This window comes from Melopsittacus undulatus, chromosome 8 (genome assembly GCF_012275295.1).
Source record: "Melopsittacus undulatus isolate bMelUnd1 chromosome 8, bMelUnd1.mat.Z, whole genome shotgun sequence".
NCBI lineage: Eukaryota > Metazoa > Chordata > Aves > Psittaciformes > Psittaculidae > Melopsittacus > Melopsittacus undulatus.
Window position 1 is genome coordinate 41,018,986 of NC_047534.1, and position 20,858 is coordinate 41,039,843.

At 38.2% G+C, this 20,858-nt stretch overlaps 2 protein-coding genes across 3 annotated transcripts in view; one reads left to right on the plus strand and one right to left on the minus strand.

Moving 5' to 3' along the window:
* Positions 1-10,737, plus strand: part of GPR155 (G protein-coupled receptor 155) — a 28,779-nt gene extending 18,042 nt beyond the window's left edge. For both annotated transcript variants that reach the window (XM_005152594.4, XM_031052263.2), the window contains exons 11-16: positions 358-459; positions 2,123-2,256; positions 3,796-3,891; positions 5,673-5,737; positions 6,454-6,591; positions 8,750-10,737. In XM_005152594.4, coding sequence (XP_005152651.2) covers positions 358-459; positions 2,123-2,256; positions 3,796-3,891; positions 5,673-5,737; positions 6,454-6,591; positions 8,750-8,972 — 758 coding nt within the window. In that variant the 3' untranslated portion in view covers positions 8,973-10,737. The remainder of the gene's footprint in view (positions 1-357; positions 460-2,122; positions 2,257-3,795; positions 3,892-5,672; positions 5,738-6,453; positions 6,592-8,749) is intronic.
* Positions 10,738-13,399: 2,662 nt separating this feature from the next.
* SCRN3 (secernin 3) lies at positions 13,400-20,757 on the minus strand. Its single transcript, XM_034065646.1, has 7 exons — positions 20,590-20,757; positions 20,243-20,424; positions 19,292-19,491; positions 18,420-18,632; positions 15,596-15,758; positions 15,064-15,244; positions 13,400-14,299 (listed from the first exon to the last, which is right to left on the minus strand). Exons 1-7 carry the CDS (start codon positions 20,755-20,757, stop codon positions 14,144-14,146), a joined length of 1,263 nt encoding a protein of 420 aa, XP_033921537.1. The 3' UTR covers positions 13,400-14,143.
* Positions 20,758-20,858: the final 101 nt, after the last annotated feature.

The following is a 20,858-nucleotide window of genomic DNA, read 5'->3' on the forward strand; positions in this document are numbered from 1 at the left end:
GTTTACCCACTAAACTGTCTCTCTGAGAATGAATTATATGCCAACAGTATTGCTACTCAGTGTGTTTCAAATCTTCCTTTTTTGTTTGTAGCCTTTTGATCACTTTCAGTGATGATTTCCCTCTAGCTAAAGTACTCATGTTTCTTTCATGGTGGTAGTGCTATGTTAAATATTTCTCTGTATTAGCATTGTAACACATTTACCCTCTAAGCAAATTGGAAAAAATAAGTCTGCTTTCTCCTTTGGGTTATTTTGGAGCATAATAGTTAAAGCTATATAGACTATATTGTTATACTTGGAAAATAAATTGTGGTAGTGAAGGAAGCTAACTGTCCTGTTACTATATATGCTTAACAGGTTGCTGTTCTTGTCAAACGACAAATGGTGAATTATCCTGTGCTAAAGAAAACAAAGCAGTGTCAAATGCTGTTGAAAGCAAGGTTCTTCCAATTGAGACAGGTAAAGCAGTAGCATCTCCTTGGTTTAATACTACAAACTCTTCTACAACATTTATGTGTATTGTTCTCACAATGAAACTGCTGGGGCTTTTTTCCTCAACTCTATTTGGATAACTTGTATTTCATATTCAGTTCAAGCATTAGGGTTGATTAGGTGTTTGTTCTCTTCTGCCTGATAGTTATTAGTGATCTTTCAGTGCTCAAGGCATACAGTTGGTTTGGATTGATAATTTTTTTTTACTACTAAGCTACTTCAACATGTTCTTCTGAGCATTCAGACACTACCTCTCTATCATTGCCTTATTTGGATGCTAGGACATTGAATGTATAACCCTACTTTGCCTGAAGTTTTCAGCTTAAACACACTTTTTTACATCCTCATATTCGTATCTTGTGTCTTCTGAAAAAGTCTTGAAGCCTTTGCTGTAATCATGCACCAAGTGAATGAAAAACCTGGATGAGGTCTAGAGGAGCAAGTAATTATTGCAGCTTATATCAAATGTCCATGCTGCTGTGCTATTCATGTCTAGAGGAGAAGGATGGAGAGTTGACTATGGGGGGCCTTAGGAGACACTGAAATAGAAAAAAATTGAATCAAAGCGACTGTTCAGCACCTGATGGAAAACTGCATGCTCAGCCCATTCTCATTGTACATCGCTTTCAGTAATCAAAGCTAGTTGCAATGCAACATTTCCCTTATAATTATTTTCCTTTCTTTTTTTCTGTTACATCCTTACAAGGAAGTTCATATCCTTATGCTTTGCTTGGATGCAACTTTGGACAAATCTAAATAGTTCACACTGAAATATACTTAGCTGTGTCTCCTCTCACAAAATACTAGCTTTCCACCTATTGCCAACTATTTTACCTATTAGGTAATTCAGACAAGCATCACAAGAATGCTTTTCAGTAATAGAAGAAGGCCACTTTAATTTTCTTATCCTAAAAGATAATGTAGAAAATATCTTGTGATTGAGTGGAAGTTTTTTTTTGCCATACTGAGTGAACACTTCAGAACCATACATCAGGAAAAGCTAATTTTAATGAATACACTTGTGTAACTTTGGCTGCAATAATTAAAAATCCTTCCACTATCCCACTGGACTACTGTGATAGGTATCTTGTTGAAATTCTTACGTATGTCCTTGCCAGGAAGTTTTTCACTGCCATCTAGAGGAAGACACTCAGAATTCCTTAGATCTCTGTGGCTGGAAGCCAAGCATCCATTCTCAGTATGTCTGGATCTTTTTGAGTGTATGTTTGGATCTTTTTGTATGTTCTGGTATACCATGTTAATAATACAGAACTTGTCTAGAGCTCAACAATGCTGAGATACAGAGTAAAAATTCGAGCTGACAGTATATTTGAAATAGTTATTGCAGAAATTAACCCTAAGTTCATTTCTAGTAGTGTTTTCAAATGTTTACCATGATATAACTTTCCATTAAACTTTTGAAAGAAGAGTTCTGATGCAGAAAGTTTCTTCTTTTTAGGAGCACATATGAAGTACTCTTTAATTTTGGAATAGATGTCTGAATAGGTTGTTGTCAAAGCTAATATCGTGTGTGTGTGACTTCATTGCAGATGCTTACAAGGGAATTTAACTTGGCAAGTTACATTAACATGTTAGGAAGCCTCATGAAAAATCCTCATTTGTTTTTCAGCTGATCAGTGCATGAGTCATTGCAGTGCTCAAACCTGTGTATTGGCACAGGAAGAACAGCTTCTACAGACCGGAGACAAACAGCTGGCCAGACACGTGCTGCTATGTCTACTTCTTATTGTTGGCCTGTTTGCTGTAAATATGTTGTTTTTTTTTTCTCCCCACATTGTTTAACTCATTGAGATGGAATGAGCAATGTAGACAGTCCAGTAAAAATCTTCCAATTCATCATGTAACTATTCATTAAGTAAATTAGAAGCTTTATTTTGGTCCTTTACTGGAAGAGGGATACCATAAAATTAGTTTTTCTATGCCACATCATAAATTGAAAGCAAGTTAAGATTGATGATGTTAGTGAGGAAGCCACACTGGAGAAGCCTCAAGGGAAAAAAATGAGATTGTCATTTAGTAATGAAATCATCACTACCAGTCCTCTTCCCATTTTTCTCAAGAGCTAGTCTTTTTCCCTAGACAATAATCAATTAAAAATACCAAGTAAAGTCTACTTCTGAAGGAGACTATACACAAATTGTTCTATCTGATTGTGCTTATATTTGGAACTTGGATTTCTCTGTGATGCTTTAGTAATGAAGAATAATGTCAAACTTTATTTGAAATGAAAAACTGCAGTTTTGTTGCTTTTAGTGGTGGTTTAGTGGCAGTGTAGCTAAACTGGTGTTGCCAAGCATCATTACTGACTAGATCCCAGCTGTGAAGGTGGCTGCTTCTGTGTAAAAGTGTGAAATACCAGAATGCAATGCATAGGGATAGAATTTAAGTTTTGAACTGTGGCTAAAATGAGAAACAACTGTTTGAATATTATGCTCAAAGGTGATCTTCTTGTCGATGGCAAATGGGGGGAATTATTTTTATTTGAAATGAAAAATACTATGGCACAAATATGTGATACTGCAAAGCAGGACAATGTGGCACAACTATGTAATGTAATAGCTACTACCGTTGCATTTCAGGTTCTGCTAAATTACAAAATGGGAGTCTTCCTCTCTTTCAAATTTCCTTTATCAAATATTCCATTGTAATAAGGGGGGGGGGGAGGTGTCAGCTTCTGTATTTAAAAGGTGTCCCAAATGTTAGCCTCTGTTTAAGTTGCATCTGAATAATTACACAGATACTATGAAATGAGACCAGTTACATTAAAGAATTAGTCTTTACAACCAAAGGGGTTAACTTCAGAGGATTTTTTCCTTCTGTCAGGCATTTAAAATAGCTGAAGTGGTATGTGCTTCAGCTTACTGCAATCTTAGCTATGCAGAAAATATGTAGAAAGCACTGGTCTCAGCTAAACAGGCCTAAAGACAAATACTGCAAATCTGTCTGGGCTAATATTGTCTGTGTTAGGTTGAATACCTAAGTGTACTTAAGGCAAGTTTCTTATGTAAACATGTGAGGGGTTGGACCTCTACACTGGTATGTTTTCCATCATTTTGCTTAAAAACAGCCAAGCTCTCCCCCAGAGCTATTAATCTGAACTGAAATGATGTTTTAAGGTGCTTATTCCCTCTTAATTGTCTTTATCTGAATCATTTGTTAAGTAAGGACAATGAAAATCGTGCAGGAATCTATTAACATGTGAAGAGTAAGAAAGTACTTTTGATTTTTAACAGTCAGATTAGGTTTCTGGTTTTTGGTTTCTTTGTTTGTTTTTCTTAACAGAATCTTTCCAGTTGTTTGTGGTGGCTGTTCAACCAAGAGCCTGGAAGGCTGTATGTGGAATTGCAGTTCTTCTGTGCTGTGTTTAATTTTGGTCAGGTATTTATCAGTGCTTGTTCTGAAAATGCCTTGGTTAGTGGGTGTTGCAAGCAGGTGCTGGTTACAAGCACTGTAAGCTGAAGTCTTCAAACAACACTGAAGTCACCAGCTCCTTATGTTGCCTTTGTTTCCTCAAGCTTTTTCTTTTTCTTTGATAGCTCTCTTACCATAATGCATGTCTTTCATGTGCATGAACACTTTCAAAGGTGCAAATGGCAACAAAATGGCAGATGCACATGGAAACTGAGTAGAATTTTAGCCTTTTTTGTACCAGAAAGCTTCACCAGTGTTGCTTCCATGGAGTTACACCAGTATAACTAAATAAATAGATGCAAGATGGCTACATGGATGCTTTTGCTGTAAAGCTTTGTTATCTCTTCATTTTCAGTTACAGCACCATTAACTGATAGCTGATAGTTAGATGGGTGACTGTTTCAGCTACCCATGGCCTATTTCAATGCAAACCTACCCAAGGTAGCTTTGTTACATGTGAAGGTGAAAGCAAGGCAATGTTAATACACCTGCTAGATACAGATCCATGGACAGGTGTGCCTACAAGATGCACTGCAGTATCAGGTAATGATAGGAGTTTTGATACAAAAGCAGCACAGAAAAATGAATTAACTGGAGAGTATTCTAGCATTCAAGTGACAGCAAGTCAGTTCTTATCTTGACATTAACAAAGCCAGATTTAAATAACTGGCTATGTAATCATAGAATCATAGAACAGTTAGGGTTGGAAAGGACCTTAAGATCATCTAGTTCCAACCCCCCTGCCATGGGCAGGGACACCTCACACTAAACCATGTCACCCAAGGCTCTGTCCAACCTGGGCTTGAATACTGCCAGGGATGGAGCATTCACAGTTTTCTTGGGCAACACATTCAAGTGCCTCACCACCCTAACAGTAAAGAATTTCTTCCTTATATTCAATCTAAACCTCTGCTCTTTAAGTTTCAACCCGTTACCCCTTGTCCTATCACTACTGTCCCTGATGAACAGTCCCTCCCCAGCATCCCTGTAGGCCCCCCCCCTTCAGATACTGGAAGGCTGCTATGAGGTCTCCATGCAGCCTTCTCTTCTCCAGGCTGAACAGCCCCAACTTTCTCAGCCTGTCTTCATATGGGAGGTGCTCCAGTCCCCTGATCATCCTCGTGGCCCTCCTCTGGACTTGTTCCAACAGTTCCATGTCCTTTTTATGTTGAGAACACCAGAACTGCACACAATACTCCAAGTGAGGTCTCACAAGAGCAGAGTAGAGGGGCAGGATCACCTCCTTCAACCTGCTGGTCATGCTTCTTTTGATGCAGCCCAGGACACGGTTGGCTTTCTGGGCTATAAGCGCACACTGAAGCCGGCTCATGTTCATTTTCTCATTGACCAACACCTCCAAGTCCTTCTCTGCAGGGCTGCTCTGAATTTCCTTTTTGTCCAACCTGTAGCTGTGCCTGGGATTGCTCCGACCCAGGTGTAGGACCTTGCACTTGTCATGGTTAAACTTCATGAGGTTGGCATCAGCCCACCACCTCACAAGCGTGTCAAGGTCCCTCTGAATGTAATGATAGGAAGAGTTTCTTTGATGTGCTGTTATGTATTAATCTGTATTTTGAAGCCCCAAATGAAAAATCAAACCAGAAACAAAATGCATTTTGAATGATATCTAGAGAAGAGGGATACTTTTAATGTGTCTTTTGGCAATGAGTTTTTTAATATTTTATTTCTGTTCTATAGAAACTAAAAATTTTGTTTAATGTTTCTTTTCCTGTGTTTTTTTCCCCCAGGGCTTCATTTGCTTTGGTATTTTTGGCTTAGATAAGCATTTAATCATTCTACCGTTCAAGCGAAGGTAAATAAATCTTTACATTTCACCTATAAACTCAACTATTAATGATAATAACTTTTAAGGGGTATTGAGTGTTCAGTTCCATTGCATTGCATTTACTGTTTGTTTGATCTTCCAAATTTCTTTTCTATCCCAGTTGCAGAGAGCTAATTGCTGTTCACTGTGCATGAGTTTTTACTCCTATCCTTATGATGCCCCCTGAGACAAAAATCCCACAAGCTCCTTATAGACAAAATCTTTGGCAAATGATGGTGAAGGATCCAACTGGATTAGTGAGATGATGGATCTTCAGAAATAATCTCAGCTGATAAATTAAAACTTGGAATCTGGTTTAGCATTCACATCTATCACTGTTTTAAAGCCCCGTATTCATAACCTTGTACAAGTATTCTGTGTGGATGGACACTCTCACTGTGGATACACACATACAAAGCCATCTTTAACTCAGAGCTGGCTGGCTGTGATGTGAATACAGCAGCTAAAGCTGCCTCCCAGTTACTCTCTTTCTTTCTGGCTGAGCCTAGAATAAAACCTCCCAGTGTTCAAAGACCTTACAAGTATATTAGTAAGATTGTATATAAAGTATCAGGCACAAACCCAATGAAACGGTTGCGATAAGCTTCCTATGGGTCCTGTTCTATTATTTGCAATTTCCTTTAAAATGCCTCTGTTTGATTTACTGGTTTTCATTTATTTTCTCTCCCTCTGTTTTTCTTAAGACTTGAGTTCTTCTGGGGAGGAAGAGAGGCAGCAGGGCACACAGATCCCTGTGTACCTGAGGAAATCAGGATGACCTGTCAACAGTTTGTTCATTACCATAGAGATCACTGTGTCAAAAGTATTGTCAAAGGTAGAAGGTAAGGTTTCTCCCTGCTCATATAACCTGTTACAAAGATCATAGCTCACCTTCTGGAAATAATTAAATGCAGTTTAATGTCTGTGGCTGATACCTGTTGTGGTATATTTATTCAAACCTCCTGGTTTGAATAAGAATTAAGAATTCAGCAGTAACATGTTTTTAGTCTCACACTGGAACATTGAGGTGCAATTTATCACATCACCCTATCTATGTTTTGTATAAATTATAAAAAGTTTTATATTATTAAGGTATTGCCCAAGTTTTTGCATTTACCTGGAGTTCAGGAGAGAAAATCTTTCTGAAAAAATATATATGATAATGCCTGTAATAGAGTGCATGTGTCTGAGTTTTGTCAAACTGGAGACCTTTCATATGTTTTGTTTTGAGATTAAAAATGTTTCAGTATATAAGTGATGGAGTGTTTACTAATAAATAGCTTTTACAAGAGGCAAAACAGTTGCAACTTATGTCAGTGTGTACTTGGAGGCCACTCAATATGTGACATTATTGTGGGTTTAGGACCTTTACACCTTTTGAGTTCATACAGTTTCTTTTGCTCATTCCTTTTGTGAGACCTAAACCTCATTTTATGAGATCAGCAGAGCTTTCAGAGGCAGATTAGGATACCCAAATCAACAATTATGAATTCAGATATGTGTAGCTGGACAAAAAGAGAAATGCAGACAGAAGAAGCAGGAGCAAAAAAAAAGATTCTGCCTGACTTCAGATACTATTGTTTGAAGTGGAGACATGAAGAATTCTTCTGATAGGACGCTTTGACTTTTCTTGTCATGTGAGCTTTTAAGTAGACTAGTTTGGTGTACTGGGGTGGTCTTTTAATGGTCAGGTAGTCCAAAACCATATTCCATAACTCTTTTTTACAGTATCACGATTTTGCTCAGTCCCCTTAGAACTCAGTAATGTTCCATAAGAAATAAAGTTGTGCATTTAGGAAAAATGGAGTATGGCAGTTCAAGGACTTGCTTCTTTGTGCCAGAGAGAAAAGAGGTATCAGAAAATGTTAGTTTTCAAACAGAGCAGGTTTCACAGCTGTGTTTCCTGTGCCTCTGCTGCTGTTGTGGTTTCTTGAACTTTGGGCTGTTCATTTGGTTGTGTTTTGTGGTTCTTATTAATCATACATCCACTTGAGAATACATCAAAATCTGACATTTGTTGCTCCCTTGTTTAATGTTATGCTTGTGCAGAACTAGTTTCATGTCTTATTTCTCCTTGTGAATCAAAAGAAAGCATTAATCTTTTCAGTTAAAATAATCATCCAACTCGATCCTATCCTCTTTGATTTAAACATATCAAACATACCATACTGAGACCTTGTAATAATGGATTTTTATGTATTGTTGCTTCTCTGCTATTAGAGGTTAACAATTGCTCTGTGTTTCTACTGCTTTTGACTTAAAAAAAAATAGGGAAAGAAGTTTGGGGTTTGCTGTCTTGTGTAGCTGTTCATCATCTTCAGAAACCCTGCACTTGGGTTCCATAGAGCAGATTTTAGATAACTAGCAACATTCATTGCTACAGGTAGATTTCTGAATGGTATTTTTACTGCAACTAGGTAGATGGTTAGTGGCATTCTCATAAATATGTAAAAGAAAATTAGTTTTGCTGTAAAGGCTTTATTTGTTAGTACTGCCTGTGTGGTAAATATTTAACTGGATCTGCATCTTAAATAGTTTTTGTTTACAATATATGTGAGCAGTTAGTGTCTGTTTAAAACTGTAGAGAAATTGTAAAATAGAATTGACGTGCAGATTGAGTCCTTGTTGCTGCACTCAACTCAGATATTTTGTTGCAGAAATGATCATGTTAATGAATAGATGGGAAGTGAATATCCAAGAAATAGAATTACATTGTGTGTGCTTTGAGGAAAATTGCTCCTTAATGTTCACTGAAGTTTCTTTGCACAAGCCTTAAATAACTGCAGATTCTTTTGCTTCTTACTAAAGTGTCTGTAGGAAAAGGTAGTGAACATTGGCATGTCCCTAATGTAGAAAACTTGCAAACTCTCTTCCTAACATGCTCTTAACTGTCATGATGTCTTTCCTTGTTTCCTGCTATTTTTCCTTGCCTTTCCCCATCGTGCAGTGGTGATACCAGATTTACAGAACATGTGGGTGAATCATTCCTTTGACATACAGGTGTGGTGCAAAGATCTCCACTGGCATCTTCTTTGGCTGTGACCTGGTGAACTGGCTCATGCAAGTTGGCCTTGCCTCTGACCGTGGTGAAGCTGTGGTGTATGGAGACAGACTGATGAAAGGAGGCGTCATCCAGCATATTACGAATGAATTTGAATTTCGGGATGAATATCTGTATTACCGCTTTATTCCTAAGAGATCAGTTGCAGTTGAGAGCCATTGACCTGAATGTGTAGTCAGAGTACAGGCAGTTAGGGGTGAGTGTGAACACCTCCTCTGCCTTCACCACTGAAATTGGAAGTATTCGGGGCTCTCAGATAATTTTTATTCTCTCTTGTAAAGTTAGGAGATGTGGTTCTACTTGTGCCTGTTCTGAAGGAAATGGTAGCAAGTGGTACTTAGGGAGCATTCCAAACAAAATGCAATAGAACAAAACAAGATGCTCTAGATTTAGAGCATTTTTTTTTCACCATTTTGAGCAAAACAAATAGTAAAATGATGTGTCACTGTCATATTATATAGAGGCATTATTAGAGGCAGCTTTAGTGACTGATGCCACAGTGGGGAAAAAACCAATATGAATGAGGGGTATTTTTCATGTTGCTGTATGTTTTCCATAATTTAATATGATAAAATACTGATTCCTTTTCACAGTCAGGCATCTCCTGATTTCATAAAAGTAGAATTTCTTCTATCATATCTCAGTTTTTAATACTCCACTCCTTTCTAACACCAAGAACTTGTTCAAGTTGTTTACACCTCAGATCAGGTGGCTTGTTTCTCACATCATTCTGATGTCAGAGTGTTAAAGCTGAGGAAATATTGAGTGGAACAAATAATGATTTTGTACAAATTTACTAAATCTTAAAAACCTCAAGATACCCAACGTTCTCCCAGATAATGGAAATGAGATAATGGAATTTCAGATAAGCAAGTGGTTCTGTACTTTTGCCTTATGGTGATAGTAACTTTGTCAAGAGTAGATTTTTGCCTTCTGATTTAACCGTTCCAGTTTAATTCAGAAGTGCCAGCCTCAAGTAAAGATGTTATGGAAGCACTGGATACCTGTGCAAGTCAGGATGAAAAATTTATCAACTCCTAAAACCTTTTAAATGAAATAGAGTGACTTTTTTGAATCTACTATATAAAGAATCCTAACTGAACATCCGAGTTGGGGTTTAGAGTAGCTAAAGATCCTAAAGTTTTAGTATTGGTTGCCTAACATGGGTTTATAATAAGCCTCAGGTACCCTCCTATGATGTTGAAATAGTTAATGTAGTGTCATTCAGATTCCTCTGCACTGAAGGCAGAATCTGATAATCAGTGTGTCTTCTGCAGTATTTTGCTAAGGTTGAAGACAAACTGTAGTATCTGATAGCCATTATGCTGCCCTGTTAAAACTGCAGGAACAGCATTTTTATAGCTATATAAAAATTTCATAGTGAGGGAAAGGATCCCAGGTATTTAAAAAAAATTTTTTTTTTTTTGCTCAAGCATATGAATAATTTCTCATCCTTTTTTTTAAAAAAAAAAAAAGTCTTTCCCTGGTTTTGCTCTTGTTTTTTTTAGTACACAGATTTTTATTACAGCTCCTATGCACCTACTTTGTATTAAAAGTGATTTTAGCAGCATAACCTACTGTTCAAGAAACAGTTGCTTTGTGGTAGCTCTAACTCCATGCAAGACTTAGATTGGAAAAAAATCCTATTACTGTCAGTCACACTGCACTTCTGCAGTGTGCACAGAAACACAACTGCATGCAACTGCATATGTGTGCTATACAAACTGACATATTTTAATGTTTTCCAGCAGCAGAATAATTGACATTTATATCGGGCTGTGGCCACAAAGGAAAACAATAGTGCTGAAGACAGCTATATCAAATATTTTGGAATAATTAGATATGTGTGACTTAAGAGCAGAAGCCATGTGTATGTCTGGCTTCTAAATACTGTAACTTGTCAATAAATCTGTTACTTGATTTCAGAGTTCCGAGCTTTGATGTGCTGTGAGGCGTGGGAGGGTTATGTGTGCATGTCAAGATTTATGACAAATGTATTGATTTTCTGGGAGATTTGCTTAAGTGGCTCTTGGGTTTCAGATTTGGTGTTTCTTATATCCACCCTTGATGCTTTTTAAATAGGCACATGGCTTGTTAATGGGTGTTTACACAAAGATACCAGTTTTCATCTAGCAGCCTAAGCAGATCTTTATGAACATTTCACATTATAATCTACTTACCAAATATCATCTATTTACCAAATATATGGGGTTTTGTTTGTTCTTCAAATGTTAAAGAAGTTGATCTCGGGTAAGTTTTATGGTCCTGCGCATAGTCATTGTTCTTGCACTCTCATTTTTCTCAATTTCATCATAAAGTCCTGCCCTTCCCTCCTTACTTACAACAGCTATGCTGTTTTCTAGATTTGAACATGTCTGGTTTAAGTAATTGCTCAAAATATCTGCTTAGAGAAGGCTCCCTGTTACTAATCTGACACCTTTAATTAACACCTGACACCAATTTCTGTTAGATTGTTACAACATTGTGACTGCTGGCATCATACCCTTTAGCCCAATAACTAAAGAAACTAGGAATTAAATATGGGATATGATCATCTGTTTCTAGATCACTGGGTAATTCTGGCAGCTAAGAAGAGACTTTGAATAGTTTTAGAAAGTTAACTAACTTTTATCTGACATTTGCTTTTTCCAAGGAGCACTGGCAAGCTTTAAAATAGTTGACAATTTGATGTATGTTAATAGCTGATCTACTGATGTGAGAAATTTTGGTGAATGGAAATAACTTTGCCTTGAAGATGTGGTCAGTGGTGCAATGATTCTTTTATTTTGAAAGTGGATTAGTTTGGGATAAGTTTATTGAACTGATGTTCCATGAAAACACCACTGAACAAATAACCCCAGAAGAGCCTCCAGTGAAAAACTGGATCTTTTTTCCTAGCACTAATCTAATAATGATTATGATAATGGACATGAATAAAATAACCCGTAACAGTATTCCTAGATGAAATACATGCAAAGATTGCCCTCTAGAGGATATTCTGAATTATTTTTTATGTATGATTGTTGGAGGGGGGGGGGTATTTATTCCTCCTGATCTCATCTTCATTTTCTGTTTTTACACTGCATGTGTTCTAGGAGGATGAAATCCCTGGAAAAAAAAGGTACCAAAATATTCCGTACTCTGTTGGCCATCACTTGATCTGTCACCACACATCACATTGGTTTTACTTTGTATCCTGTAGACCAGCCAATAAAAAAAAAAACAGCACAGAAACTAGAGAAACGGTTGGAGTGTTATCTGCCTATATTACACTCAGACCAATATACTTAACCTGGTAAATTACCATCCCATGATTAAGTGGACAAAAAGTTCACTTAAAGGCTTTCTCCACCACCTTCACTACTTTCATTCCTGTGTAACTTCACTATATTTGCATTGTAGCATAAAATTGTTTTTCTTGTTTTGCTATGCTACCTGTAAACTTGACTCATACATTGATTTCCAGCAGTTTTACCTGGTATTTATTTATGCTTTGAAGTCATCAAAGAGATAGTGTGGATTATGAAATATAGGAAAAAGATACACATGACTGTCAGATATAGACATCCATGAGGAAAACAGGTAAATATAGCAAAATTTGATTAAAGATACCATGCAGCTCATAAATATCCACTGTACTATTGAACTTCCAAGAAATTTTGTTGGCAACAAAAGGGGTCAAAGTGTACTCAAGCTTACCTTCTGTCTTACCTCCTACTCTATTTTACTTGCTACTGTCACTTGGTACACAGGATCGCTAGAACAAGAAAGTTCAAGAAACTTTCCTGACCCATTAGTTTCTTGCTGTGGCTCTGAACACGGTATCCCAAATTAACTTCTACTTTCATTGTAGCATCAGGAAGAACAAATTCTGCCAAGTTCTTAACTTTCTTACTCATTCGCCAAACTTCATTGTATATATATTGTTTGCTATACTTACTTTTTTTACCAGTGGGGGAATAGAACAGTTTCCAAAATGATGTATGTGTGTAGCCCCACCTTTGGCCTCTGGAATAACTCTAGAAACTGACTAAATCTAGAAAAAACAGAGAAGAATGGTCTTTCTGTGGTCTGCTGGGGGGGTGCTGTGTCATGTCACATACTGTTTCTGCAGCTCTAATGCTCCATTTCACTCTACATGTTCTCTTCTGAAGGTTTGCAGAAGTGCTGGGTTTTGCGTTTTTGTTTTGTTTGGGCTTTTTTCTTTCACTCATTTTTATCCTGCTTGATCATATAGTAAAGCTAGAATCTTCTTTCTTTCTTGTCTGCTCAGTTTGTCTTTTGCCAGAGATAGTATAATTAGTGTTACCTGTTTACCAATACTCTTAAGCAGGATCAGGGAGGAAGGATTTCCTGGCAGGGCAAAAAAGCTTGATTAAAATAACTCTGTAGTCTAGCAATTTTGGCAAGACAAGTCATGGTTAAAAAGCATTATATGAAGTAAAACTGTAAGTGTACCACTGAGTACATGAATATACTTGTGTACCCCAGCTTCTTCCTTTCTCTTTGTCCAATTTTAAAAAGTGACAATTCAGGAAACATTAAAAAATGATGCTATAAAATGTATTGCAGAATTAATTCGACAATGATCATAGTGTATGTAATTAAGTTTATTTTTCAGTATCAGGGTGGGGAAAATAAGGGAAGTGAAAATTGTGTGGTAACTTGCAGAGTGCTTGCATCACTGAATTCCATGTAATCAGATTTCACAACAAATCATGCTAAAATTGTAACTGTGATTTGGTTCTAATATACCTTGAACTCTTAACCTCATTTTGCACTGAAGTAATAGAAGGCTTATATATGAAACGTACCTTAGAATGGTTTTATTAAACATCTGAATATCAATCTTACTTGACTTTGCATATCATTTTTATTCAGTGCAAGCAATAGCTTCTATATTTTAGAAAGTCCTTCAGCATGGCCATTTAAATTCTGGCAATATGAAATTCTGCTATGATTATCTTACTATAAAAGCTACATGTGTGTACACTAGAACAGAGTTCTCCAAATCTGAGTTGTTCTTCATCCAGAGACGAAGTTGTTCTGCAATTTAATCAAGCTATTACAGTCTAACTGCATCTGTTTCTTGGCAAAATCAATCTCTGCTGACAGCTTTATGCCACGTACAGACAAAACCAGTGCCTAGCTCTTAAGAACCTTTTCAGCATTGCTTCATACAGCCAAAAGCTGTTTGGCCTGAATATGAATACATATCTTTAAAACTGTCCATACTAACTGGCATATTGAAAATAAGATGTAATCTATATACCCACTTCTTTAGAAGAAAAGTTCATTATAAAGCTGAATTTTACCACATTCAAATAGTAGTTTTAGCTATATATTTTGAGTTCTTCTTCTACACACTGTGAAAAAAGGTTAACTGCTTGGCTAGTGTCGAGACATCCATTTTGCAGGATTGATTCCATTTCATTTATCTTCTGTTTCTCCAACTCCTGTATATCTTTCAGCATCTCTTTACCTTTGCCCTGCAGAAAGAAATGTCTGTATTTCACTAAAAGCTATACAGAGCATGTAGTGTTCACCCTAACAAAATTCTGTTCTACTGTCTCTATTTTAACCTCTTAATAGTTGCTGGGGTACAAGTTTGTGTTGGTAGAAATTAGCTCTATGACAGGTTTCCCTAGATATCTTTCTTGATATGTAATATCTTCATCTGCCTACATCCTTGTCTGATGGACTGAAAATGAACAAAATTAAAGCTCTCTAGGTATTTATGCTACCAAAACATAAGTGGGCATGTGCCTTATTTTTTAGAACATGTATCTGTAAATAGGAGAGATGCTACTGTTAAGGCAAGCAACTACATCCCTGCTTTACCTTTGTGTCCCTCTACCTTTCTGATGTTTCCTTAAGCAGTGATAAAAGGCATACCCTCCTTATTGCCTGAGACCAGGGCCTTGAAGAGTTTTAAGTACTCTTACCAGGAGCCTGTGGCTGCTCAAGTATTTCCCCATTATCTGACTAGTGCAGGAGTATGTGTGGCCTGCTGCTTTGTAAGATGAGCATTACAGATACCTATCTGTGGCTAGGCCTGGGAGTACACCAAAATGCTAGTTGCAGTTTTTAGTGCTGAAACATATGCCTGCCAGATGCCAACACCATGGGCTGCTTCTGGTACACTACAATATTCTTCACAATCCATCAAAGGGCATTATACAGTAACACATTAACAAAATGTGAGCTTATATAAACCACCTGCTTGCATTGAAATCTAATTTAATCAATGTACCTCGGTAGTTTCCATAACTACAGCAGCAGTTTCATGTTTTTTATAGAGCTCGTGTCTTCGATCTGGCTTAGTCTGAAAACGTGGTTGCTTCTTAACTGGATCATCTTGGCCAAAAGTAGGGGAGCTGGTTTTCAGCAACTGAGCAACATTGGGCACAAAAATGAAAGGCTTGAATACAGACCTAGAAAGAGAAAACAGAGCAGAGATCCTTCACTGATAGTTTGTATAAAATTGTTGAATGGGTAAATTGCTGTATTTTCCCCATTCTTCTAATTCCTTCTTTTAAGAAATGTCTTTAAAAAAAAAATTATCTCCTGATGTTTAAGTCAGTAACGCAGCAGTGTTTTGTTAAATAGGTTGGTATATAGTATAACGCACATCATGTTCCTCCTACTTTTTGATTGTGCTTTTTGGGGGAGGACAAAACAGAACATGATGGGCTGGACTAAAAAAGAATATAATTAGAAAAACTGCATCACTTCTTAGTTTAGATATTTGTGAATTTTATCCTAATTACTTGTTGCCACATCACCTTGCAGGATCTGGAGTTCCAGTAAAGAAGTGAATACATGGCAGATTAGGCTGCTGAGGCAACACAGACACCATACTTCCAGTTGTCATAAATCCACCTTCCATATTAATGCCACTCTCTTTGTCACGAAGAATTTCCATCATTATTTCAGAAGTGATAGATCCTATTAAAGATACAATACAATTATTTACACACACTGCTACTTATAATACCAGCTAAATGGCATGTTCTTCACAACTGGCTGCTTTTTCCTGTAGTAGGCAATGCTAATTTTAGTTTGTCCATGTTGGCACAAAAAAATAATCCTTTCAACAGCATACCTTAATATGTAATACACTTTATTGTTTTCCCCAAAGTGTTTATTTCAAGGAGTAGGTGATAATGAGCTGTAACATTTATGACTTGGAGAAGGGGGAGGACGACAACACATGATGCTTCCCAGAAAGGTAAAATACATATGGCTAGCAAATGGTCATTCAAACAGTAATTTTACAGTTGAAAATTAGTAGCTTGAATTAAAGGCTGGCATTTCTGAGCACTGCACGGGAGATAAATCATTATAATAGTTATTAGTATTTGTACACAGTTAATACTACTATGTTGCTTTAGAAACATAAATATAACAACTGTGCACAGATTTTGTGTGTAACTTTGCAAATGAAACACCAAAACTGTCACTTTTTTTTTTTATTATTATATATTTTCAGTTATCTGACCTTCCAAAGCACTTAGGCTTTAAATTGATAATAGAAAGGATGCACTGGAGTAACACTTTCTATACTCAGAAACTACAATAGTACATCCATTTGTAAAGAAGTCTTAATCAACTACTTATGTGAGGTATACTGCCAAATGTCTCTTTGAATTCTTCTTGGGTGACACAATCCCCTTTCCACATATGGCTCTGCATCTAATGTTCAAATGATATTGCTGATAGTGTATAGCATACACTGAAGCTTAAATACCAGCACAGTATCACCAAACAATCCAATACTGTAACAGGCAGCACTTGCAGTTTTCTGATGTATCAGCTGAGGGTATGATTATGGCAGAAAACAGGAATTTATGCAATTTTATTTTATTTGAAGGTGTAATCTACCATTTAATCTTTTAGTGTTTCCCTCAGTGAAATTCTACCTGCATAAATACTTAACTGCCTTGCTGTTTTCTCTTAAAATAATGATTCTGCCGCTGAGTCAGATTTCTCTAGTATTATTTTTTATACACAATTCAATTTGCTGTGGACAGGCATGCAGCACTACATTTCAGCAAGGAAATGCTCTTGAGTATTCCCACAGTAGCTTGGGAAAGTCAGAGAATTCAAGCAATCAGCAAGCTAGATGAATCATAGAATAGTTAGGATTGGAAAGGACCTCAAGATCATCTAGTTCCAACCCCCCTGCCATGGGCAGGGACACCTCACACTAAACCATATCACCCAAGGCTTCATCCAACCTGGTCTTGAATTAAGGATATTAAAAGAAGAAACAATGAGTTTGTCAACTGCCAGTTAGCAACTTGTCCAGCAGGAAAGAAGGTATTGCATGTTTTCCACTAGACATTTTTATTATTTCGTATTCCTGAAATACAGTCCCTATTTTATGAAATAGAAATAATGTTTATCTAAAAATGGTCTTCTCATGGTAGGCAGCCTGGAAAAAATGTAATGCCACTGAGTGAAAAAGCTGGGAAGGATACATTAACAAACCAGCGATTTTACTTATGCTGTAAACCAAATAGCTTTTAGTTAGGGCACCTATTTAAAATAAATCTAAACAAACTGAAACCATATGAGGCTGATAACCTAGTGTGATTTTTCAAATGGCTCAGTTAAATGCCTGAAAATGGGGATTTAGAATGAAAACACTGATAGAATCTCAGCATTTTTATAATACAAGTAAATACAGGTATTATGAAAATGCTTTCAGTATTCAGAACCTGCAATTCCCAAAATGAATGCAGGATTTACATGATCACTAAGGCAGGATAGCAAAAGGTGATTCATTCTGATGCATTAACTAAATGCTAAACTTGGTCTGGCAGAGCTCAGACAAATAAATAAAAAAACACGGGCACAATGTAATTTGGGTTCAGACTAATTACTTCAAATGAGTAAGTGAATACAGACACAGCAAAAACCTGCCAGGTGCATGCAGCTGGAAGAGAAGTAATAGCTTTTTTTCTATAGAGGTCTGAAAAATAAGTGAATAAGTTAGTGATTAGGAGCACCTGTGTAGACAGAAACACATTTTGTTCTCCTCTCAGGGTGTTTTATCAGACTGCACAAGGTTAGAGTAGCAGTTACTGTAAAACTACAAAGGTTTAAAACCAATCTCAAAAAATAAATGCAAGTTTTGTGTCTGAATGCTGCTCTGTTGTCTTAGGCCTCTATGAATGGTACCATACTGAAGCTGTTCATAAGGTTCTGTTTGTGGCTGCAAACTACTGAGAGTCTGTTTTGGGGTTGGGTGTTTTTTTTTTTTTTTTTCAGAAGTTTAGTAATAATGCATAGCAAAATGTTTCAAAGCAGGTCTTACAGAGTGTTTAGCGGTAGGGTCAGAATGTGACCTCTCAGTGTTGTTAGTGTAGCTGTGTGTTTGACACTTGACCCTTGTTTAATTTTGCCTCACCAACAAATAGGCAATAATGGATAGAAGACTTCAGTGTTTCTCCTTTGGGCAAAAAGTTATTCTAGTAAGTTCAGGTTCACCATATGACATGAATGACTACCCACATTAGATGTCTAATCATTTATGATTTAAATTAATATGGCTCACTAAATGCTTTGCCTATCTTAAAATATATATATATAAAAAAATGGTACCTTTGTGTTTGTTCAGAAGTTTATAGCCTTCACAATATCGCCCTCTGGATGTGGTCATTCTGGCAGTATTTACATAAGAATACGTGGCAGCAAAATCAAATTCCTTTTCCCCATCCCACCAGCCCTTGCTTTTGGCGTATTCCCTCAGTCCTGGGTGTTCTCTGTCAATCTTGGTTGTGATAGAGAGCTGGTTGGAAATATTTCGTACACCTCCTGTTTGTAAGGTAAGGAAAGAATCATTTTAATACACTGATTTTATTGGCATTTTGTTTACAATTACCTTATTGAAGTAAATTATGCACTGAAGAGTTTTCTACAAGATCTGAGAGTCCTGTGGTTTTATTTTTGGCCCTCTCTCCCTGGCTATATATATATCCTTCCGATTGAAATTCCACTGGTGCTCAGTTCTGACTCACTTCTAGTTCCAACATCATACTTCAGGTTCTGCCTTGATTATTCTTATCTTTATGTTCTTCCTCTTAGAGCTCCAAATCTTGTCCTCTTAAGTCAGCTGGAAGAATCAGCCACTTGAGGGCCCAATGCACTGATCCTGTCAGTGCTAACCTGCCATCAAATGGAATTGTCATTGATTGCCAACATCTTTAGGAGCACACATAATGCTGTCACTTTCATGCTGTGACCCTCTTGCTGCCCTCTCTTTTGCAAGTGCAGAACTGGTCCTCTGACTCTGAAAAGGCCCCCTGTGACTCAGCTCCTCTGTGAAAGGGCTAGCCACTGCACACTGATGACCTAGGAAGCAACTTCTGTTGTTTATAGGCACACATACATATGATGCCTTAATGAATGAAAAGTGGAGAACTGCTAATCGTCATTGCATTTGAAATGTTTAAAACCAAAAGCATCATCCATACCTTCTACTTTTTCTGCTGCCCAGTATTTTCCTGATGTCTCCAGCACCCATGCTTCCTTTCTGTCAGCTATCAGAAAGCTGTTATAGTATGTAAATGCCATGTGGCTCTCCATACAGTTTCCTCCCTGTCCATATTTTTCTAGCAAATCGACTATGACAGTAAGAGCCTTTTCAGCTGTGTCTGCTCTCTCAAGTCCAAGCCTAAAAAAAAAGGAAGATGTTATCTTGGGAGCTATAAATGTCACATAAAACTATACAGTCTAAGTATTCAGATCAACTTGGAATACTATTTCTATATGCACTTGATGCTTGTATGCTCTGGTAACAGAAAGGAGCAAGTCACTTAAAGGGTTTGAAGTAGGTCCTCTTTGTCCTTGACATGGGGAAAACCAACCAAATAGAAGCAGAGAAAAGCAGGGAGACAGTGGGCCTAGGACAGGAAATGTCTGTAATACCTGTACAGGTATGGGACTGACAGTCTGCTGTAGGTTAATAGACTTAACACTGGCACGCAGTAAGACATGCACAAGAAGCTGCATTATTTATGTGGAGATGTGTAGCAAAGACTGAAACTTGAAAATATGTGCGTGAAACCATTAGGAAACGAGTACAGACCCTAGAAAAAGGCCCCACATGAGATCCTGAGGTCCAGCTGTGCTCTTGTTAAATGTCTTGTTTCAGTTTAGTATCAACATTGTAGAGAGAAAAAAATGTTTGATGATTTCCTTGATGGATTCTGCTCTCATGTCTAATACCCCTCATGGGCTCCCAGCTCCTGGCAGTGATATAATGCCTGTGCCAAGCAATACTTAACTTTTAACCATGGCTCTAGAACAGCAGGCAGACATGGCTTCTGATAGTGAACGCACGTATATCCCCATACAGCTCAAGCCAGACGTTTCAAAACTAGGTTCTGAGTTGGGTACCATTTACCAGGATAGCCCGTGCAAACCTTACGAGGTCCATGCCGAGAAGAGCTTCCTCACCGCCCACCTCCTCTCTGCCCCACACCGCTTCGTTCCCGATGCACACGCCGTGCTCGTTGGCGCCCATCTCAGCCCCCCAGAGCCAGGCGGGCCGGCTCAGGACCACCGCGCAGGTCTTCTCCACTTGCTCGATCGTGATGTACGTGCACTGCAAGAAGTCAGAGCCCGCAACAGCTTTACCTTTCCCGCTATCGCTTTGGCGAGCACCTCCCCTTGGTTAAACCACCAAATCGTGGGCTAAAATTACACAGAAAATGGGATTAAGAGGTGTGTTTTTCCCGAAGGGCTCGCCCCCTCCCCCCCGCGCCCTCACCTCCAGCGCGGCGCCGGGCGGATGCGCGGCGGCCGGGAAGTGCACGACCTCCTGCACCTCGTCCGCCGGCCGGTCCGAGTTCTTCCCGAAGACAACGCGTGCCCCCGCCGCGGCGGGCGGCAGCGCCACGAAGGTGTCGCAGGAGCGAGGCAGCGGCCCGGGGAACATGCTGGCGGCAGCGGCCGATCCAAGGGGCCCGGCGGTGGCAGTGGCGGAGCGGGGCGGGGCTGGGCCGCCGCTCAGGCCCGCCCCGCAGGAAGGCCCGCCCG

Bases quoted from the DNA above. Each gene is read 5' to 3' on its own strand.
- SCRN3 (XM_034065646.1), bottom strand. From the start codon at position 20,757: ATGTTCCCCGGGCCGCTGCCTCGCTCCTGCGACACCTTCGTGGCGCTG. The intron at 20,425-20,589 runs GTGAGGGCGCGG...GACTTCTTGCAG, and splicing joins CGCCCGGCGCCGCGCTGGAG to TGCACGTACATCACGATCGA. The intron at 18,633-19,291 runs GTATGGATGATG...CCTTACAAACAG, and splicing joins GGCAGCAGAAAAAGTAGAAG to GAGGTGTACGAAATATTTCC.